This window comes from Pagrus major, chromosome 7, assembly GCF_040436345.1.
Source record: "Pagrus major chromosome 7, Pma_NU_1.0".
In the NCBI taxonomy this organism is placed as follows: Eukaryota; Metazoa; Chordata; class Actinopteri; order Spariformes; family Sparidae; genus Pagrus; species Pagrus major.
The window spans coordinates 34,485,463-34,504,258 of record NC_133221.1 but is presented as its reverse complement, the minus strand read 5'-3'; the positions used below and the strand labels follow the sequence as shown (position 1 = coordinate 34,504,258).

Below are 18,796 nucleotides of genomic sequence, written 5' to 3'. Positions count from 1 at the left end.
CCAAGCAGAAATTCAAAACATTTTGAAAATTAAATTACCACTGAACCCATTACATTATATACTGGGTTTGACTCCAGGAGAAGATAAAGGGAAAAGGAAAGTCCAGCTATTACAGATTCTCCTACTTGTGACGAGGAAAATGATAACCCTGTCCTGGCTCAAGCCTCTACCTCCCACCCTTCAACAATGGCGAGAGGGACTAAAGAAAGTTTATGTAATGGAGAAGATAACTGCAAAACTTCATGTGAAAATGGACTTGTTTTTGCTTTTGGGGGCCCCCGTCATCTCCCACTTTGGATGGCCAGACAGATGAACTGGTAACAGCTTGTTGTGAGAAGTTATGTCCGTTTTTGTCGTTTTGTGGTGGTCGCCTGTCGAATATACTTTCTCCCCCCTATTCGGGGTTTCGTTTTGTGGGATGTCCAATTGTGTAGTAGATCTTGACTAGGGTTTGTATGTTTGCCGAGACACTAATTGTTCTTTGTTTTTTTGTATTTTGTCCTAAATGTATTGTTTTCTTTGTTTTTATATGCATAATTTTAAATAAAGAATGTTAAAAAAAAAGAAAGCATCCTGACTGGAAACATCACAAACTGGCATGGTTCATCACGGCCCAGGACAGGAAGGCTCTACAGCGGGTGATTAAAACCACCAGAACATCACTGGTACCATCTACAGAGCATCAGCGACATCAGTGAAGTGAGATGTCTGCACATTGCCCAAAGATACTAAAAGACAACACCCACCCAGCCAGTCTGTTCACCCTGCTGTCATCTGACAAAAGATACAGAAGTATCTGCTGTCAGACCACCAGACTACAGAGCAGCTTCAATCCTCAGGCTGAGGCTCCTCAATTCACCATCAAAGTTTGTCTAAAATAGATGTAGCAGGACTCAGATTCAATAATTGCTTTGTTTTTTAAACCTTGTTTAAAAAATGACTAAATGTGCCTTGAGGTTCCGTGGGTTAACAATGCTTGGCTGCAAAACAAGCTGCTGTTAGCCATGGCTTGCTGTGTTTGCATCATTTTGTAATTATAACAATAGTTGTCTTTAGCCTGTTTTTGAACCATAGTATAAGTTTTTGTGAAAGAATTTGCAGAAGATTTTGCTGAAAGTTTTATTGAAGTAACATGACTATATGGTAAAAGTTTGGAAATAGCAGGACTAGTGCAAGCCTTTTTCGGGTTGTAAGCAGGATTTGACCACCCCACTACCAACCCTGCAAATTCATTCTTTAACTGTGCATTTTGTAAGATTTTAGACATTGTTTATGTTCTGCAAAAACCCGGGTCAACAGAAAAACACATTTCCATTTCAGCCAGCTTTGTTTAACAGGTTTTGTAATGTACAAATGTGCATTGATTATTTACAATTAAAATTCAAGATTAACTTAATTGACATGCAATACATGATGGTACAATGACATTTCACCATTATTGATGATTGAGTGCTGGGAACGAGTTGAGGAGTCTCTCAGCCTGGGGAATGAAGCTGCTCTGTTGTCCGGTGGTTTGGCAGCGGATACTTCTGTATCTCTTGCCAGATGGCAGCAGGGTGTACAGACTGTTAAACTTAGAATTACAAGAGCAAAATATTTAAGAAATAATCTAAAATAATTATCATGAAAAATGAATGGAGTATCCTTAGGAACTTTACATTTTAATTTGCTAATTTGTGGGCTGCAGCTCCTTATGAAACTCATAATGGCAGAAACTAAATGAACAGTGTTATAAATTACAGTATTACACAAATGTTAAATAAGACACTGATCATTGGGTTAGGACTTTGTAACACATATGATGTTCATTGAACAATACAGTGTTGTATCTAACATGTGTAAGCAGTGTGTTACGTGTGTTTTGTAGATCTTTGGTATTGAATCCATCATGGGAAATGCCTCCCTGTGGCCCCTCCTGTTGGGCTTTACTCTGCTGCCAGCTGTGCTGCAGTGTGCCCTGCTGCCACTCTGCCCCGAGAGCCCCCGCTACCTCCTCATCAACTGCAACGAGGAGAGCAAAGCCCATAGCAGTGAGATACACACATTTGAATACACATATTTTTCGCAGATAGACACATTTGACAAAAAATTAAATTATTAACAAGAGTAAAAACATTCAATATCTTCACTGTGCTCAAATACACTCATACACGTTTCTCTACAAATTACTGCAGTGAAATTAACAGGCACTAATGGCTGCCAGAAAGGTTGGTTAGTACCTCATCTTTTTACCACACATATCATGCCAAGCACACCTGGCACCTGCAGTACAGTATATGGCAGCTTCATAAATCCCATTCCAGGCTGCCATATATATAACTTGAACCACTGTCCTCCAGTCTTGCTGAAGCTGCGGGGCACTGATGATGTGAGTGAGGACATTCAAGAGATGAAGGAGGAGAGCCAGCAGATGATGAGAGAGAAGAAGGTTACCATTCCTGAGCTGTTCCGCTCCCGCATCTACCGCCAGCCTATCTTTGTTGCTATCATGCTGCACCTCTCACAGCAGCTATCTGGAATCAATGCTGTAAGTCGAAGGACCAAAGAGGAAACATTGTGTACTATTCAGTGTCAGATGGATGAGGCCTGCCACACAGTACAATCTAATAAGTGTATGCCTAAATATAACTGATATAGCTGATTTCTCCTCTTCTACTCTGGAGGGAGGTTTAGACCAGGTACAGGCAGTATATGCATGCAAAATCCATGAACATTCATCTGCATTGGGTTATTCTCTGCCGCAACATGATGATTAAGAAGATGGCAATAGACAGGATACATGTGGAGGTGTTCTAGACATGTCCACCTGGGAATGCCTCTGTATCTCAAGAAAGAGCTGGAGGGCAATGATAGGCAGAGGGATGTATTGGCTACTTTGCTAAGCCTGCTGCCTCTAGGACCCAGTCTCAGAGAAGCTGAAAAACAAAGAGTGAAGGGACTGTCTGACGTGGTAGTATTAAGATACTCAAGTATCAAGTCAGTTAAGACTTAAAACAACAAGCATTTCAAACATTACTTCTCAGTGGACTTATAGAAGTCAAGTCAATTTATTTATTTATATAGTCCAGAATCACAAATCACACTGCCTCACTGGGCTCTAAAATCTGTACAGTGGACAACACCCTCTGTCCTTAGACCCTCGATTTGAGTAAGGAAAAACACTTGTAGTAGAGTGGACTCAACAGACCAACAAAATCACAGTGTATATAGTTTTCAATGACAAAAATATCTGATACAAGTAGATCATAAAATGTATGTGAATAATGTGGCTCCAGAAGGACAACTGAGCAGAAATTTCCAGTTTTGATTTGAGCCATTGAACATTCCATTTGCCTGTGGGCCTACTTAAGACCTCGTGTTTCACCACTAAGTTAGTATGTAGATTGTTTGCTCTTATTAATTTGATAGAGACATGGCGTAACAGAATCAAGGACAGAAATAAACACTTAGTTTAAGTTGTCAGTGAACTTTTTAATAGGTTCTGCAGACACTGCAGATGAGACATGAGCAACATTCAGGACTGAGAACAATCAATTAGAAAAAGTGACAAGATTGATAAAATCACTAAAACTCTTCTAAGAATTGGAAGTAGGGGGCTGGAGGTCTATAGAGTACCAGCAGTGCCGTTGTCAGGGGGGGTTAAAGGGTACAGATAAGCCCTACATATTCAAACCTTTTATCACTGACGATAAAATTTAAATGTTTTTACATGCTAAATATATGAGTTGTTATCTTTTCAGCCATCTCCAAAGCAGCTTATCCTGGCAATTCATAATGGCCCTAAACAAACTGAGAGAGACAGTATCCATGGACACGGGTTTCCCCTGATGCTCCAACATCATCAACCCTGATGCAACAGTAAAATGAATTCTGAGACTGTATTAGGCCACTAGGGCTAATGATCAAGAGCTGTGGCACATGTGGATGAGGGGCCCAGTTTGAAAAATGTTGTCCCCCTGTCCATAATTCCAAGTGGCAGGCCTGAGTACCAGTACCATAGTAGTTTTAATAAGTCCAATTATCAGCTCAGGTCTCTACTCTTACGTCTACTGAGCAGCTGATGCATACACAAACATAAACTCTATCATAAGTAACTGTTCTCTGTGTCATGTAATCATCTTAAGGTGTTTTACTACTCGACTGGGATCTTTGAGCGAGCAGGAGTGTCCCAGCCTGTCTATGCAACCATTGGTGCCGGAGTGGTCAACACCGCCTTCACTGTGGTCTCTGTAAGTCACAGAAGAACCATTTGAGAAAAACACTAAAGGCTGAGATGTTGAACTCCAGGATGTTTGCAAACGGAATACCTTCATATTGTACTAAGATACTTTCTGTCCTTCTGTGCAGTTGTTTGTGGTGGAGCATATGGGCAGGAGACCACTTCACCTTATTGGTTTGATGGGAATGGCAGTTTCAGCAGTTTTTCTAACTGTTGCTATGGCATTGTTGGTCAGTGTTTGAGATTACCTTTACTTAATCCATTATGCTTTTCAAATTATGTGACTGAAAGCCTCTGTGGTTTGCTGTGCTCCTCAGGACCAGCTCAGATGGATGTCCTATATCAGCATTGTGGCCATCTTCAGTTTTGTAGCCTTTTTTGAAATTGGCCCTGGCCCCATCCCCTGGTTCATTGTGGCTGAGCTCTTTAGCCAGGGGCCCCGGCCTGCTGCCATTGCAGTTGCTGGTTTCTCCAATTGGTCAGCCAACTTCTTAGTGGGGATGTGCTTCCCGTATATCGAGGTAGGTACTGTGAATCTCTGTTTCGTTTATCTTCAGACCAGAAATGCCATTAGCCTTACATTCTATAGCTTGTGTCAATCACTGAAAATAAGACATGTTTGCCTTTGATTTCCCTGCAGCAACTCTGTGGCCCATACGTCTTCATCATCTTCGCAGTCATGTTGCTTGGCTTTTTCGTCTTCACCTACTTCAAGGTGCCAGAGACCAGGGGGCGAACCTTTGATGAGATTGCAGCAGGCTTCCGACAGTCAGCTGGTCAGGGTGCTGACAAGTACTCTGCACCCGAAGAGTTCAACACCCTCAGGGGGGATGATCCTGACCTTTAAAGCTGCCATACATACATATTCATAGTCTGATATCATCGTGTTGGAAATGATCCTGTGTTATCATAAATAATGTTGCTCAGGGCCATGATTGCAACTGACTAATGACATTTTTCTGATGTTATAGCTTTGTGACTCAGGAAAGAAACCAGAAAAATACACACATGGGAAAAGTTAGCCTTGATTAACGTTGAAAAAGGATCTTTTCCTGAACCTATCAAAATAATTTTGTGTGTTGTAAGAACAACACCAACACAACAATGTCAGACAATCCACAAGACACTTACTTGCAGCAAAGTTACCCGTTACACTTTGGGTACATTAGTGACAAGTTTTTATTAAACCATAAGCTGATGATAGGGTAGGCCTTATTATGGATCCTACTTGTTTTCTTACTCAATCTCTGATTGGATTGCGTCTATCATTTTCATATGACAATATGATGACTGGTACTCAATACATCCGACAACTATTTCGTTTGGAGAGGGTTAGGGTGAGAAAGTCGGTGGGCTTTAACTGATAGGTGCCTTCTTCTTGTGGTTTGTTCGTAAAACAAACAGCCAATGGTGTAGCTGATACAGTCGAGTGTTGTCCCCGGTAAACACACCTACCTCTTTTGCTGCTGCAGCTGCAGTGTGTCTGGGCAAGTTGGCAAACCAGCAGTGGGGCGATATAGTGGCAGCCCGCCCAGTGGACACCTGGCCTATCTCCTCAGCCTAGTTTGTACACCCCCACCAGCAAAGAGCTGCTCTGGAAGATGAGTTATCCCAAGTAGGTCGATGTGTTTTCCAGGGAAACTACAGCTCATAAACCACCATATCATAACCAGAAAATGAACCTCACTACAAGTCAATAGAGTCTAGTAGGGAACACAACCAATGAAGGCAACTAATCAGAGGTAGAGTAGGGCAGGTCTTGCAAGAAAACCAGTGGGATCCATAATAATGCGCTGGAGAAGAGGTTTAGTATTCACACAGACTGCACCTTCAGTTACTCAGTCTGTAGCCCAGGAAGTCTGTTCTCAGCACTGACCAGTCAATTAGGCTTTTAGAATCCACGAAGTGAGTAAATTGAGTGTGTGACTGACTGGGATGTGCTGCAGCAGAAAAAGAAGGCTGGGTTTAGACTGTAAATATCCAGAGTTATATTATGTAGTAATATTCTGATTAAAAATAGATAATTTAACCTTCAGTTCAAAATTTTAAACTCTGATGTTCTATTTTTCCATTTTCTACTTTTGATCCTGTTTGGAGTGTTAGATGTACTGCTTTAAGTAAGGGATAATGTATAGTTTGGAGGTTGTTATGGAGAAATAAACCCCGACAGGTCGTATGGATAAACATTATGGTGTTTGACAGTTGATGGAAAATCTCTGTTATAGGGGTGTGCATCGCTCCCTTTTAAGAAGATTCGATGCAAATCTAGATAGATAGATGGGCTACAATACGATTCAGGGACTATTTTTTAAATTATGGATCAATGTGATACGATTCGATTCTGATTCGATTCCGATTTGATTCCAACCACAGCATAAGAAGCACCGCTGTCCAGCTCCTCTCTCAGGCCGGCCTTGAAAGTGAAAGTGAAAGTGAAAACTTTACCGACCAATCCTTGTCGCTGCTGAATCATTGTGGGTGATTATTTATTATTTATTTCACTCGTAAGCCGTGTAATCAGCGGGATAATGTATAGTTATAATGTATAATGTATAGAAATAAACCCCTTCAGGTTGTATGATATCATGTTCCATACAACCTGTTGGGGTTTATTTCTCCATAACAGCCTCCGAACTATACATTATCCCTTACTTGACTTTCTCTGCTGCTCATAAGGACGCTGTGAAAAATGTATTCACAGTATTGTTATTACACAGAGCACCAGTCAATATTTGATGAAGATAAACATTATGGTGTTTGACAGTTGATGGAAAATCTCTGTTATAGGGGTGTGCATCACACAGCTATTGATAGCAACATGTTCAAAAGCAGACAGGTCATAAGTCCTTAGCAATAAAACAGGCTATAGATGTTGTGATTACCTTAGACCTCGTCAAGTTGTGGCTAAGTTGTGGCTGGAAAAAGGGTTTCATCTCTGTGTCTTTGTCTTGCGTGTTCTTGCTAGTGCTAGCTTTACTAGCATCCTCGTTGTCTGCACAGGTTTCACCAGGCCGTCTCACCAGGTGAATGCTAATTTGCTACCACTGTACTTTGATGTTGTTCCACAGAGCTTACAACCGGCCTGCTTTTTGTCCAACTTTCTGTCCTTTTTATAAAATTCAAATCTCTTCTAGACTTTTGATTTTCGATTTGATGGTGTATTGTAAATCTTGTCTGCTTTGTCAGACATGTTGCTTTTGTTTCCTTTGCAAAGCTAACGTTTCTGTGTCGCATCTCACGAGAATCTCGCGCTAAACTTTGAATTCTTACAAGAGTTTTAAGATGTTGTGAGGAAGTAGCAGCATGGCAGCTTCCCTCAACCAATTCAAAACTTCAAAATCGGGCCATCAACTGATTAACAGTACATTTTGATCGATCCAAAGAATCTGCATATCTGACATATAAATGTATATTCATGTTTGAGACTTCGTCATAATTATTAAGTCAACTATAAGTGTTGTAGGAGATACACTACTAATACATTTAATTTATTAATCACTTGAGATTAATAAAGCACTCATAGGAACACCACCTCCGTTCTTTTATCTCTTTGACTAATCCGTAACAGAAAGATGCTGAGTCTGTAATGACTATTATGACTACTATGTAGCGAGTTTGTGAATGAAATATGTGCGGATGGTGAAAATGCGGGTGGGGTGGAAGCATTTAAATATTAAGAGAATAATTTAATGCTAACGGAGCCCTAACCAAATTTCTCCTAAGCTCAAAGAATCTAATTCAGAGCCAAAGGGACACCAAATCATATTCTATAAGCAGGAATCCAGTAGGATGAAGGAATGGATACTTGTCTGAGCGTCGTTTGGAGAGTCAGCAAGCTGTGGTTGGTCGTCCCCAGCGGCCTTGGCTATCCTTTAACTGCAGGGTGGCAGTCTCGATCCAATACCCAGCGAGTGGCACCGCTTGGGCTCGTTGGGGGTAAAAGCAGAGCCAGTTCGGCCTGGCAAAAGAGTCTTTCTTTCGTTGGAAACCACTCACACGGTTTCTTAAACAGCCAGTCGCCGTAAAGTCTTCGTTAATGATGATGGTCTTGATGAAGATGATGACGATGACAGTGGTCTTCTTCAGTTGCTTCGAGGGGTGGTTCTAAGGCTCTGACTGATAAACTAATTTAACTTTTTCGCTAAAATCACTGCAGGATGCTTCATTGGTCGATCGAGTTATCCCTAGTCAACTTAGAACGAGAGGATTTCAAATTAAAGTTCACTTTTCCTAAGTCACGTCACGATACTTAACTTGATAAAACAAATCAAAACAGAACTTTGTTCTGGAAGAAACTTAACAAAAGTTACAAAAATAACGCGTGAGCAACTTCTCTTAAGAGGGAGGTCTTGCAGAGAGTAAAACTTGAAGTATAAAAGAGCCGGTGCTTAAGGCGTAACAATAAAGTAAAGAGCTTAAAGCTTAAAGTGAAGAGTTTCAAAAAGTTAAAGAGAGTGGTGAAGAGTAAAAAGAAGTGAGTTCAGAGAGAGATGTCCCTCTGTTTTGTCCACTCTGATAACGGGCGTGCCTGGGGGCAGCGCTGCCAGCTTTCGTCATAGAGTAGATGACAAGTCTGAAAACTCAGAAGCTAAAGCTAAACTAACATCAAATTATGTTTCAAAAGAGTCTTTCTTTCGTTGGAAACCACTCACACGGTTTCTTAAACAGCCAGTCGCCGTAAAGTCTTCGTTAATGATGATGGTCTTGATGAAGATGATGACGATGACAGTGGTCTTCTTCAGTTGCTTTGAGGGGTGGTTCTAAGGCTCTGACTGATAAACTAATTTAACTTTTTCGCTAAAATCACTGCAGGATGCTTCATTGGTCGATCGAGTTATCCCTAGTCAACTTAGAACGAGAGGATTTCAAATTAAAGTTCACTTTTCCTAAGTCAGGTCACGATACTTAACTTGATAAAACAAATCAAAACAGAACTTTGTTCTGGAAGAAACTTAACAAAAGTTACAAAAATAACGCGTGAGCAACTTCTCTTAAGAGGGAGGTCTTGCAGAGAGTAAAACTTGAAGTATAAAAGAGCCGGTGCTTAAGGCGTAACAATAAAGTAAAGAGCTTAAAGCTTAAAGTGAAGAGTTTCAAAAAGTTAAAGAGAGTGGTGAAGAGTAAAAAGAAGTGAGTTCAGAGAGAGATGTCCCTCTGTTTTGTCCACTCTGATAACGGGCGTGCCTGGGGGCATGGCTGCCAGCTTTCATCATAGAGTAGATGAAAAGTCTGAAAACTCAGAAGCTAAAGCTAAACTAACATCAAATTATGTTTCACCTTTCCCAGAATGTCACCATGGCTTAATGTGGACTGTCTTAAACACAAATCACATGAATCATTAAATCATTAACATTCAAAATTAATAATACTTGGTTAAACATACAGTAGAAATAATTACTTACACATACACACTTACATGCTATTATAACAGAGAATATACTTTTAAACATTGACTGGTAGTATGCATAAATGAGTTAGAGAAAGTCTTTTCAAACTTGAGAGTGCTGTGGCCCCATGGAATACAAGACATTTTCACACATTGAACTTATCTCAGTCTTTTTTTGTCACAGAGAAATGAATTTAAGATCAATTTTATGAACTTTGTTTCCTGATTAATAATATGTTCATTTCCAGAAGATTAGGTTCTGGCTTATTACTTGTTCTAACTTTGTTAAAATCTGGAAGGAGAAGAAGACTCTACCTCAGGAATGTGAAAGGGAGTTAAGTCATAAATCACTGTTGTCGGTGTGTGTAAGTGTTATCTGATCCAGGCGAGGGTGAGAGGAGGAAAAGGGGGGGGAGAAGTTCACTCTGGGTATGTGTATGTGTGTTAATTAAATAGGAGAGAACGAAATTATATAAGTTTTTAGTCTCACTTACAGATACAAAGGCATTCAATTATAACATATACTTTTCAAAAGAAAGTTATTCAGTCTCTGGGGTTTTGCATCCGTGGATTCAATTGTGATTAATTGAACCTAACTTGACCCTTCAAGGGAAGGGTGCGAGTGTCTCCGAGGGGCAGAATGGAAACACTCAAGTCAAATACTTGAGACTGTAACCTTCCTCACATTAATACATGAAACTAACAGAAATTTTAAAATTACGCTACCTTTGGTTGGAAACTTGGACTACTACTTGGTTTCTCACAATTCTCAACATTTTTGAGTAATTCCAATTTGTGACATACTTATTATGAGATATAGGTATATTCAGACTGAATATGAAAGGAACTGCTTTATTATCATGCTTATATTATCAGGAATTGTGTAACTGTTTAGGGGTGTGGAAGCAAATAAGGGCCATTAATATTTTGAGCCTTTGAAATGATGCTCACAGAGCCTGCAGTTCTACATCCACTTTTGAGTACTTTTGAGAAAAAAACAAAAAAATGCATGCACATATCTGAATGTGTGAATTTGTTAAAGAAAATCCCACAAATCAAAGTTTGCGAATATAAAATAAAGTTATTTAGCTGTAAGAATACTTTGTGTATGTGTAATTGCAACAATGAGGTTTCACAAAGTCGGAGGAATGGACACACAAACTCCTATCCGTGTATGCCACACAACACAGCTCAATTTTTGACTGTGTTTTTATGCCTGAGCTGACTAGCTAATCATCACATTGCAACAGTGCCCACTCACCATCTAATAAGAGTAGGGTTAGGAGAGCGCGCTGGAGACAGCGCACAGAGCGCACTGGAGACAGCGCAGTCTCAGCAAACACACTCTGCCTTCTTCAGTCAGCTCATCTGGATCATCCTCACCACCTGCGAATATGGATTGTATGATTTATGAAAGCCTGTGAATAAAGTCAGTGACAGCTCTCACAGAATTGTTACGCTCCATATCCTCATTGTGAGTCCTAATCATGATGCAGGCCGAGTTAACCGTAACTACACTTCAATGAATAAATAGTGTTCACCTATCAAACTTCCATTTTCAAATGATATCCCAGGCTGAGGGATACCACTGATTGTCATGCACAATTTGGGCACGTGAAGAAAAAAAACATTTACGTTTCTTGTGAACACGATGTCCCTTTAGGGGCTCCGTAAGTATATGTACACATATGTATGTGTATTTGGTTTCACTCAAGACCAGAGTGATGTGTGAGATGTGTGTTGTCATGTGTGTGCATGTGCATGGATACAGACTAGTATGTCATTCTTAATATTAAAATTGTAATGCTGTAAGTAATCCCCTTTTTTACTGAATGTATCTCTATTACATCTTTTTTCAGTAACTTTAGCAGAATACAGTTATCTTTTCTGTATTCTGATTACATGATCCCATCACATGTATTCCATTACTCCCCAAGCCTGCAGAATGGATTATGCGGTTAGATTAGTTGATAAAATATAAAACATTTTTGTATCATTTCATATCAAAATGAGGACATGGTTGATCATCCTACATTGTCATGGTAGGTACACTATTTGTGGAAAATCCCTTCCAGTGTGGAATGAATCTATGGCCTGGTCTTTGTACTAGAAGTTCTCTAGGCTAGTTGTGGAGCTTCACTCTGAATACCTAATAAAGTCACTATAGCTATAACATATTCATTAGTTACAGATGGTGCTTGCTCCACTAATACACTCACCAGGTTACTGATTACAGAAAAAAAACCTGTCAAATTAATTTTATTGTCTTGACAGCAGGCTAAACAAATACATACTGTATGACATACAGCAGTTACTCATTAATGTAGGCTCAGGTACCTGAACAAATTGAAGAAAAGTGAAATAAATTAGGCTTATATAATAAAACAAATGTATCTCAATCTAAAAAGGTTCACATTTTACACTATTTGTGGAAATCCCTTCCAGCGTGGAAGAGAATTTATGGCCTGGCATTTGTACTGGAGTTCTGTAGTTGTGGTGCATTCACCCTGAATACCTTATTAAGTCCCAATAAGCAGTGCACCACAATCATTAGTAATAGATAAGGTGCCAGATGCCCCTTTACATGACTTGGTAACACACACTCACCAGGTTAATTGTTACGGAAACTATTTAATGAGCTTTATAAAGCAGGCATAACATAAATATGATGTACATTTAAAACATGTAAGGCAGCAAGTAGTTAGTGTAACTTTTGTCTGTGGTACAAAGCAGTCATTAGCAGCGCACACATCTGACTGCCTAACTGTCATAGCATAATTGACATTGACTGATAAAAACAACAACACACAAGATCTCTATCTTACTAAAAGTATACATAATAAAAATAGTTCAAAAATCTAATTCAGATATAGTATGAGAATTATTTTCTTCTATGAAAATAAAAAAATTCATTTGAACAATTCAAAAAGTAATTAGCATGTTCACAATTCATTTTGTCAGGGTTCTTTTTCTCTTTGTTGTTTTTCAGCGACATCAGTCCCTCTTAAAAACAAGGCAACTGAACCCCAACCTTTAAGAGAACAAGTGTAGTTAAAAGCTGGGAGTGCTGCAGAGTATGAAACTATTCATCAGTGAAGTCAAAAATATACAGAAATGTTTTGTACAAACTTCTGGATTTTGGTTAGATGAGACCACTGTATTTACCATGTGTTGGTACAAGTGATAAAAAACATTTATAAAAAGGCTTTCTGTCAAGTTAATACTCCAGCTCTGTATTGTAAATAGCAGCTTTGTAGACAATGCATAAAATATCAGAGTTCTTCAGTGTTCTTTCCCTCCCGAAAAACAATTAATTTTATTCAGAGACTGCACCAATGTCGAGTGGTTCTGTAGGTACATCGAGCAGCTCAAACATATCATCAATGACCTGCCACAGGCAGTTCTCTAGAGGAAAGTCATTGTCCACCAGATTGACCAGGAAGTAGTTGTCATGGATATACTTGATGATCATCCGTGAAGGAGACTCGTCTTCATAGAGTTTGGCCCACTGCTCAATCCACAAGGCAAAGGCCTCGTCCTGGGGAAAACATGGGGGCAGGTTTGGTGAGGGGAGGAAAAAAAATAATGAAAACAAAAACTTTATATACATTTTAATAAATATCTTATTCAAAACAATATGGAAAATGTAGATGAAGCACCGCAAAAGTGGAAATTTCATATCAGCAACTACAAATTAAAATGACAAACTGGTTGATCCTTCTGGACTGACCCTGCCAACTGGATATGGATATGGATGTGGATATGCACTGTCAGTACACCTACTAATGTGGTGTATCTGGATCGTTCCAGCCACTCTGGTCGCGTTATGCTAAAGTTGGTACCTGTCCAGCTCCACCATCAAAAGAGAATACAAAACACTCATGGTGTGTTAGATGACACGTCTGAATGGACTGTAATACTTGCAACTGCAGAAGAGGAGCTGCTTAACCTGAAAACCATTAGACACAATGTAGTCAAGGTCCAAGGAATGGCGGTGTCATTTGAGGTGTCTGTCAGTGTCAACACACAGCCACAAGCGTATCACTCCATCTGCCAAGCCTTCACTGCAACTAAACTCCATTTAGCTGAGCTTTAGCTCCAGCAAACACACTGATAAGAAAATACACCGACCTGAGACGACTCCCTCTACACACCTTCACTAAAGTGCAGCCCAGGTTACTGATTGGATCTGACCATCCACACGTAATGACCCCTATCCAGCCAGTAGGCTTTGGACCAACAGGGTCAGACAGCTCCTGCCTTCATGACCTCACTCATTTACGACACCTCACTCTGAATCGCACCAGCATGCTGAGAGACTGTGGCGGATGATGTATTGCCCTATCGCAATGACAAGGAGGTGACACGATCTAAACAAGATCAGGCAGCACTTTCTATTCCTGAAGGAAAGACCACCTGTGTCAAAATAGATGGAGTACTGATTACGTAGTATGTTTCACCAAATCAGATTCCTTCCAGAAGACCTCTCACTTCGCCACTTCCTCTGGCAAGATATGGAAAGAAATAGACCACCCGATATTTATGAGTGGCGTGTACTACCCTTTTGGCACAGCTTGCAGTCCTTGCTGTGCCATCTATGCTGTCCAACGGCATGTCAGAGATTACCAAAGCAGCCAGGAGGATCTTCTGGAGACAGTTCACACTTCATTCTGTGTGGACAATTGCTTAAATTCACCCCGCTCACCACAGCTCTCCCAGATAAAGCAAAATCAACATCATGTGAGCTACGGCTAACTGCCAAAAGGGTTGACCCTAAGAGGCACTCTCCCTCTGACATATTGAGATATACAGTGCCTATAAAGAAGTATTCACCCCCTTGGATGTTTTCCCCTTTTATTGCTTTTATGAATAGAATCATGGTCAATGTACAAAACATTTACAAACAACTCATGTCAAAGTGTAAACATATTTCTACAAAGTAATGTCAATTTATTAAAAATATATAATGAAATATATAAAAATATATAATGATAAGTGATTGCATAAATATTCACCCCCTTTAGAGTGATTGACCTAATTCAACAGCCAATTTGTGCAAGTAATCTCACAATTAGTGAATTGGAGATCACCTGAGTGCAGTGAATGTGTCTCAAGTGATTGTAGTATACAGACACCTGTGTCTGAAGGTCCAGTCACTGGTTAATCAACACCATGAAGACAAAAGAACACTCCAAGCAACTCTGTGAAAAGGTTATTTAAAAGTATAAATCAGGGGATGATCTCAAAAACATTTCCAAGTCACTGAACATCCCCCGGAGTTCAGTTAAATCCATCATTAAGAAATGGAAGGAATATGGCACATGTGTAGATCTGCCTAGAGCAGGCTGTCCTCACAAACTGAGTGACCTTGCAAGAAGGAGACTAGTGAGGGAGGCCACCAAGACATCTATGACTACTCTGAAGGAGATAATACCTTCAGCAGCTGAGACGGGAGAGACTGCATACATCAACTGTTGCCCAGGTTCTTTACCAGTCAAAGTTTTATGGAAGTATGGCAAAGAGAAAGCCATTGGTGAAGAAAGCTCATTAAATCTCGACTAGAGTTCAACCAAAGGCATGTGGGAGACTCCAAGGTCAACTGGAAGAAGGTTCTTGGGTCTGATGAGACCAATAAGTAGCTTTTTGGCCATCAGACTACACACTATGTTTAGCAGCAATGCACATTGTAGTAGTAAAATTTATCATTTGCATTTAACCATGATACCTTACATTACCTTGCACTGTTTTATTTCACGTATTGACCTATAACCTTACTATGACCTTGCTGATTTATGGGAAAGTGTTTGTGCACAATATCGCTCCATGGACACATGTCGGGTGTTGTGGGTACATCCAATGCCATCTGGATATTGTTTTGTGAAATCTCCCTTTCTCTTTGTCAGTCTCTGCCAGGGTTCGCTTGGTGGATGAGGCTGGCCTTTGAGCTAAAATTGGTTAACTCCTTCACTTTTTGCTTTTACCACTTTATTAAATTACACAAAGACAACCTTGTGTGAATCGTCTATTATTTGTGGTGATGTGTGTAGTGGAAATTCTTATTTAGAAGTGAACAAACACACCATCCCCACCGTGAAGCATGGTGGTGGGCAGCATAATGCTGCAGGGATGTTTCTCGTCAGCAGGCCCTGGAAGGCTTGTAAAGGTAGAAGGTAAAATAAATGCAGCGAAATAAAGGGAAATCCTAGAGGACAATCTTATTCAATCTGCAAGAGAACTACGACTTGGGAGAAGATTATTTTCCAGCAAGAAAATGACCCAAAGCATACAGCAACCTGATGGAGCTTGAGCAGTTTGGCAAAGAAGAATGGAGTAAAATTGCAGCGTCCAGATTTGCAAGCCTGATTTAGACCTAGCCGCACAGACTCAGTTACAGTTGTTCTGATTCCGATACCAATATCGAGAATGCCGCCGATACAGCTGAAAATGCAGGTATCGGTATCAGCGAGTATGCGAGTCTATGCACCGCTCCGATACCATGTTATTTAGAAATGGGACCCTGCTACTTCCTAGTTAGCTCTGTTACCTCTGCCTAACGTTACGCACTAAAAATTAATTCTTCGCTGCTCTAAAAGTCAAAATAGGTAATAAAAGAATGTTGTATGGCAATCATTCTCTGCAAAGTTTTACCTGAGCCAGGCCATACAACAATGATAGCAATCATATCACATCCATACAGGTTTAGTAGTATTTACAGCTATTTAAAAAGGAAAACAAAGTCATCTTCTTCTTCTTTTTTTTAATATAAACACACACTGGTATCAGATCGGAACTTGGTTTACCCAAAGCCCATGTATCGGAATTGGTATCCGGAAGAAGAAAACGCTATTAAAACATCTCTAGACTAGTGCTGTGATTGTGGCCAAAGGTGCTTCTATTAAACACTGACTTGAAGGGGGTGAATGCTTAGGCAATCACTTATTTTACATTATGTTTGTAATTAATTGACATTACTTTGTAGAAATCTGTTTTCACTTTGACATTAAAATGTTTTTTTGTGTATGTAAATGTTTTGTTTTGTATAGTTTTTGTACACTGCCCGGACAAAAAAAAAAAGACACTAATATTTACTTGGATTGCCTTTAACTTTGATTACAGCACAAATTCACCGTGATATCGTTTTGATGAGCTTCTGCAATGTCATAACATTTATTTCTGCCCAGAGTGGGGTAGTCGGGCCACAGCGTAAAGTCTTCTCCTGAAAAGATTCTCAATGGGGTTAACGTTAGGGCTGCTCGATTATGGCAAAAATCATAATCACGATTATTTTGATTGATATTGTAATCACGATTATTAAAGATGATTATTCATTGATTTGAGAACAAGCATTTATTGAACTTTTAACTCTGGTATTTCTTTGAACACGATAAGTTTGAACTGAAAAATGCAATTAAATAAGAAAAATATTTTAATAAAATGAATTAAATAATATGTAATGTAAAAATAAAAAACCATAGGTCCGTTGTGGTGGCAAAATATAATGCTGTTGACACTTCTCTTGCAACTTTTCCGCGACATTCGTCATAAAGGGCAGGCAGCGCAATTCTGCTGAAATGGTGACGTGATGGTAACACTTACTACCGCTTGTCCAATGTGTTAATCAGTTAATTGAACCCCGGCTCGCTAACGGTGTTGATAGGGCACATGTCTTTGGCAATCATGTATGTGACGGCATCCGTTATTTCTTCATGCCTGCGGGAGCCGGGTGGATATGCCTATCTTGCACAATATCTTCGTTTGTTCCGAGTCAGACTCCTCGAAACCGAAGTGTTTCCACACCACAGAATTCGCTTTATCTTTCTTCCCGACCAAAGGCTCCTTTCTGCCATCTTCTACCGTCTTCTTACACATTTTTTCCAAACACGCACCGGCGTGGCTGAAAGCGAAACTGTTCAGGCGGGGGAGGGGCGGAGCGGAGTGCACAGGTGGAGATGGAAGGGTTCGCTGCATTTACCACACAAGACACGGCGTGCGGCAGAATGATCGTTTTATTACGATTATCTTGTTTTCATGATCGAGGGAAGCCAAAATCGAAATTGAAATTCAATTAATCGCCCAGCCCTAGTTAACGTCTAGACTCAGTGATGGCCAATCATGTGTGAAAATCTTGTCTCATGCTCCCTGAACCACTTTTTCACAATTTGAGCCCGATGAATCGTGGCATTGTCATCTTGGAATATGCCTGTGCCATCAGGGAAGAAAAAATCAATTGATGGAAAAACCTGGTCATTCATTATATTCAGGTTGTCAGGTGACCTCATTTTTTGGGCACATACTTCTTGCTGAAACTAGACCTGACCAACTGAGGCAACCCTGGATCATAACACTGACCCCACAGAGGCTTGTATGGTAGCCACTAGGCATGATGGGTGCATCACTTCATCCGCCTCTCTTCTTACCCTGATGCGGCCATCACTCTGGAACAGGGGAGGGGAGTTTGCAGGCTGAAACTCAGAGCTCACACGTGTCCTTAACGACTCTGTAAGGACACTCCCACACAGAAGGTAAAAGCCTGCAAACTCCCCTCCAGTTAGTTAGAACTGAAGAAGCCTCTTGGATGAGAGGTGAAATGTCTTCAAGAAACTGAAACAAGTCCAGTTGCCTATGATACAGCACTTGGACTCACTGTTAGTGGTTTTCTTAAGGCAACACAGCTGTTTAGTCCCAAGTAATCTTCACACTGTGCGTGTGGAAATGCTCTTACTTTCATTATTAAACATAGCCGTGACTTCTACTGTAGATTTTTTACCATTTGACTTTACCACAACGTTTAAATGATCTCCGATCACAATCATTCAAGATTTTTTCCAACCACATTACTTACTCGAAGATGATGGTTCACCACTATCCTTCCAGGTTTTAATAATGCATTGGACAGTTCTTAACCCAATTTTAGTAGTTTCAGCAATCTCCTCAGTTGTTTTCTTTGCTTGATGCAGGCCAATAATTCAACCATTCTGAAACAGAGTAACATCTTTTCCACAATCACAGGAAATATCTTCAGACATGGTTGTTTAAGAAATGAGAGGCTACTGACTGCATCAGTTAGGGTTAAATAACTTGTTGCCTGCTGAAACATATCAATCACTGCAGTGTTTATCCAATGGAAGGCTCTTACCTTTGCTTAGTTAAATCCTGGTGGTGACTTTTATTTTGGCCAGGCAATGTATATT

The 18,796-nt window shown here is 40.1% G+C and overlaps 2 protein-coding genes across 7 annotated transcripts in view; one reads left to right on the top strand and one right to left on the bottom strand.

Annotated features, from left to right (window-relative positions):
* The window catches only part of LOC140999790 (solute carrier family 2, facilitated glucose transporter member 1-like), a 36,947-nt gene extending 31,881 nt beyond the window's left edge, over positions 1-5,066 (top strand). The window contains exons 5-10 of the mRNA XM_073470325.1: positions 1,868-2,030; positions 2,340-2,527; positions 4,125-4,229; positions 4,348-4,449; positions 4,537-4,740; positions 4,860-5,066. Of these exons, the coding sequence (XP_073326426.1) occupies positions 1,868-2,030; positions 2,340-2,527; positions 4,125-4,229; positions 4,348-4,449; positions 4,537-4,740; positions 4,860-5,066 (969 nt within the window). The remainder of the gene's footprint in view (positions 1-1,867; positions 2,031-2,339; positions 2,528-4,124; positions 4,230-4,347; positions 4,450-4,536; positions 4,741-4,859) is intronic.
* A 7,150-nt stretch (positions 5,067-12,216) lies between these two features.
* mthfr (methylenetetrahydrofolate reductase (NAD(P)H)) overlaps positions 12,217-18,796 on the bottom strand; it is a 56,665-nt gene continuing 50,085 nt past the window's right edge. For all 6 annotated transcript variants that reach the window (XM_073470322.1, XM_073470321.1, XM_073470319.1 and 3 more), the window contains one exon: positions 12,217-13,143. In XM_073470322.1, the coding sequence (XP_073326423.1) occupies positions 12,922-13,143 (222 nt within the window). In that variant the 3' untranslated portion in view covers positions 12,217-12,921. The remainder of the gene's footprint in view (positions 13,144-18,796) is intronic.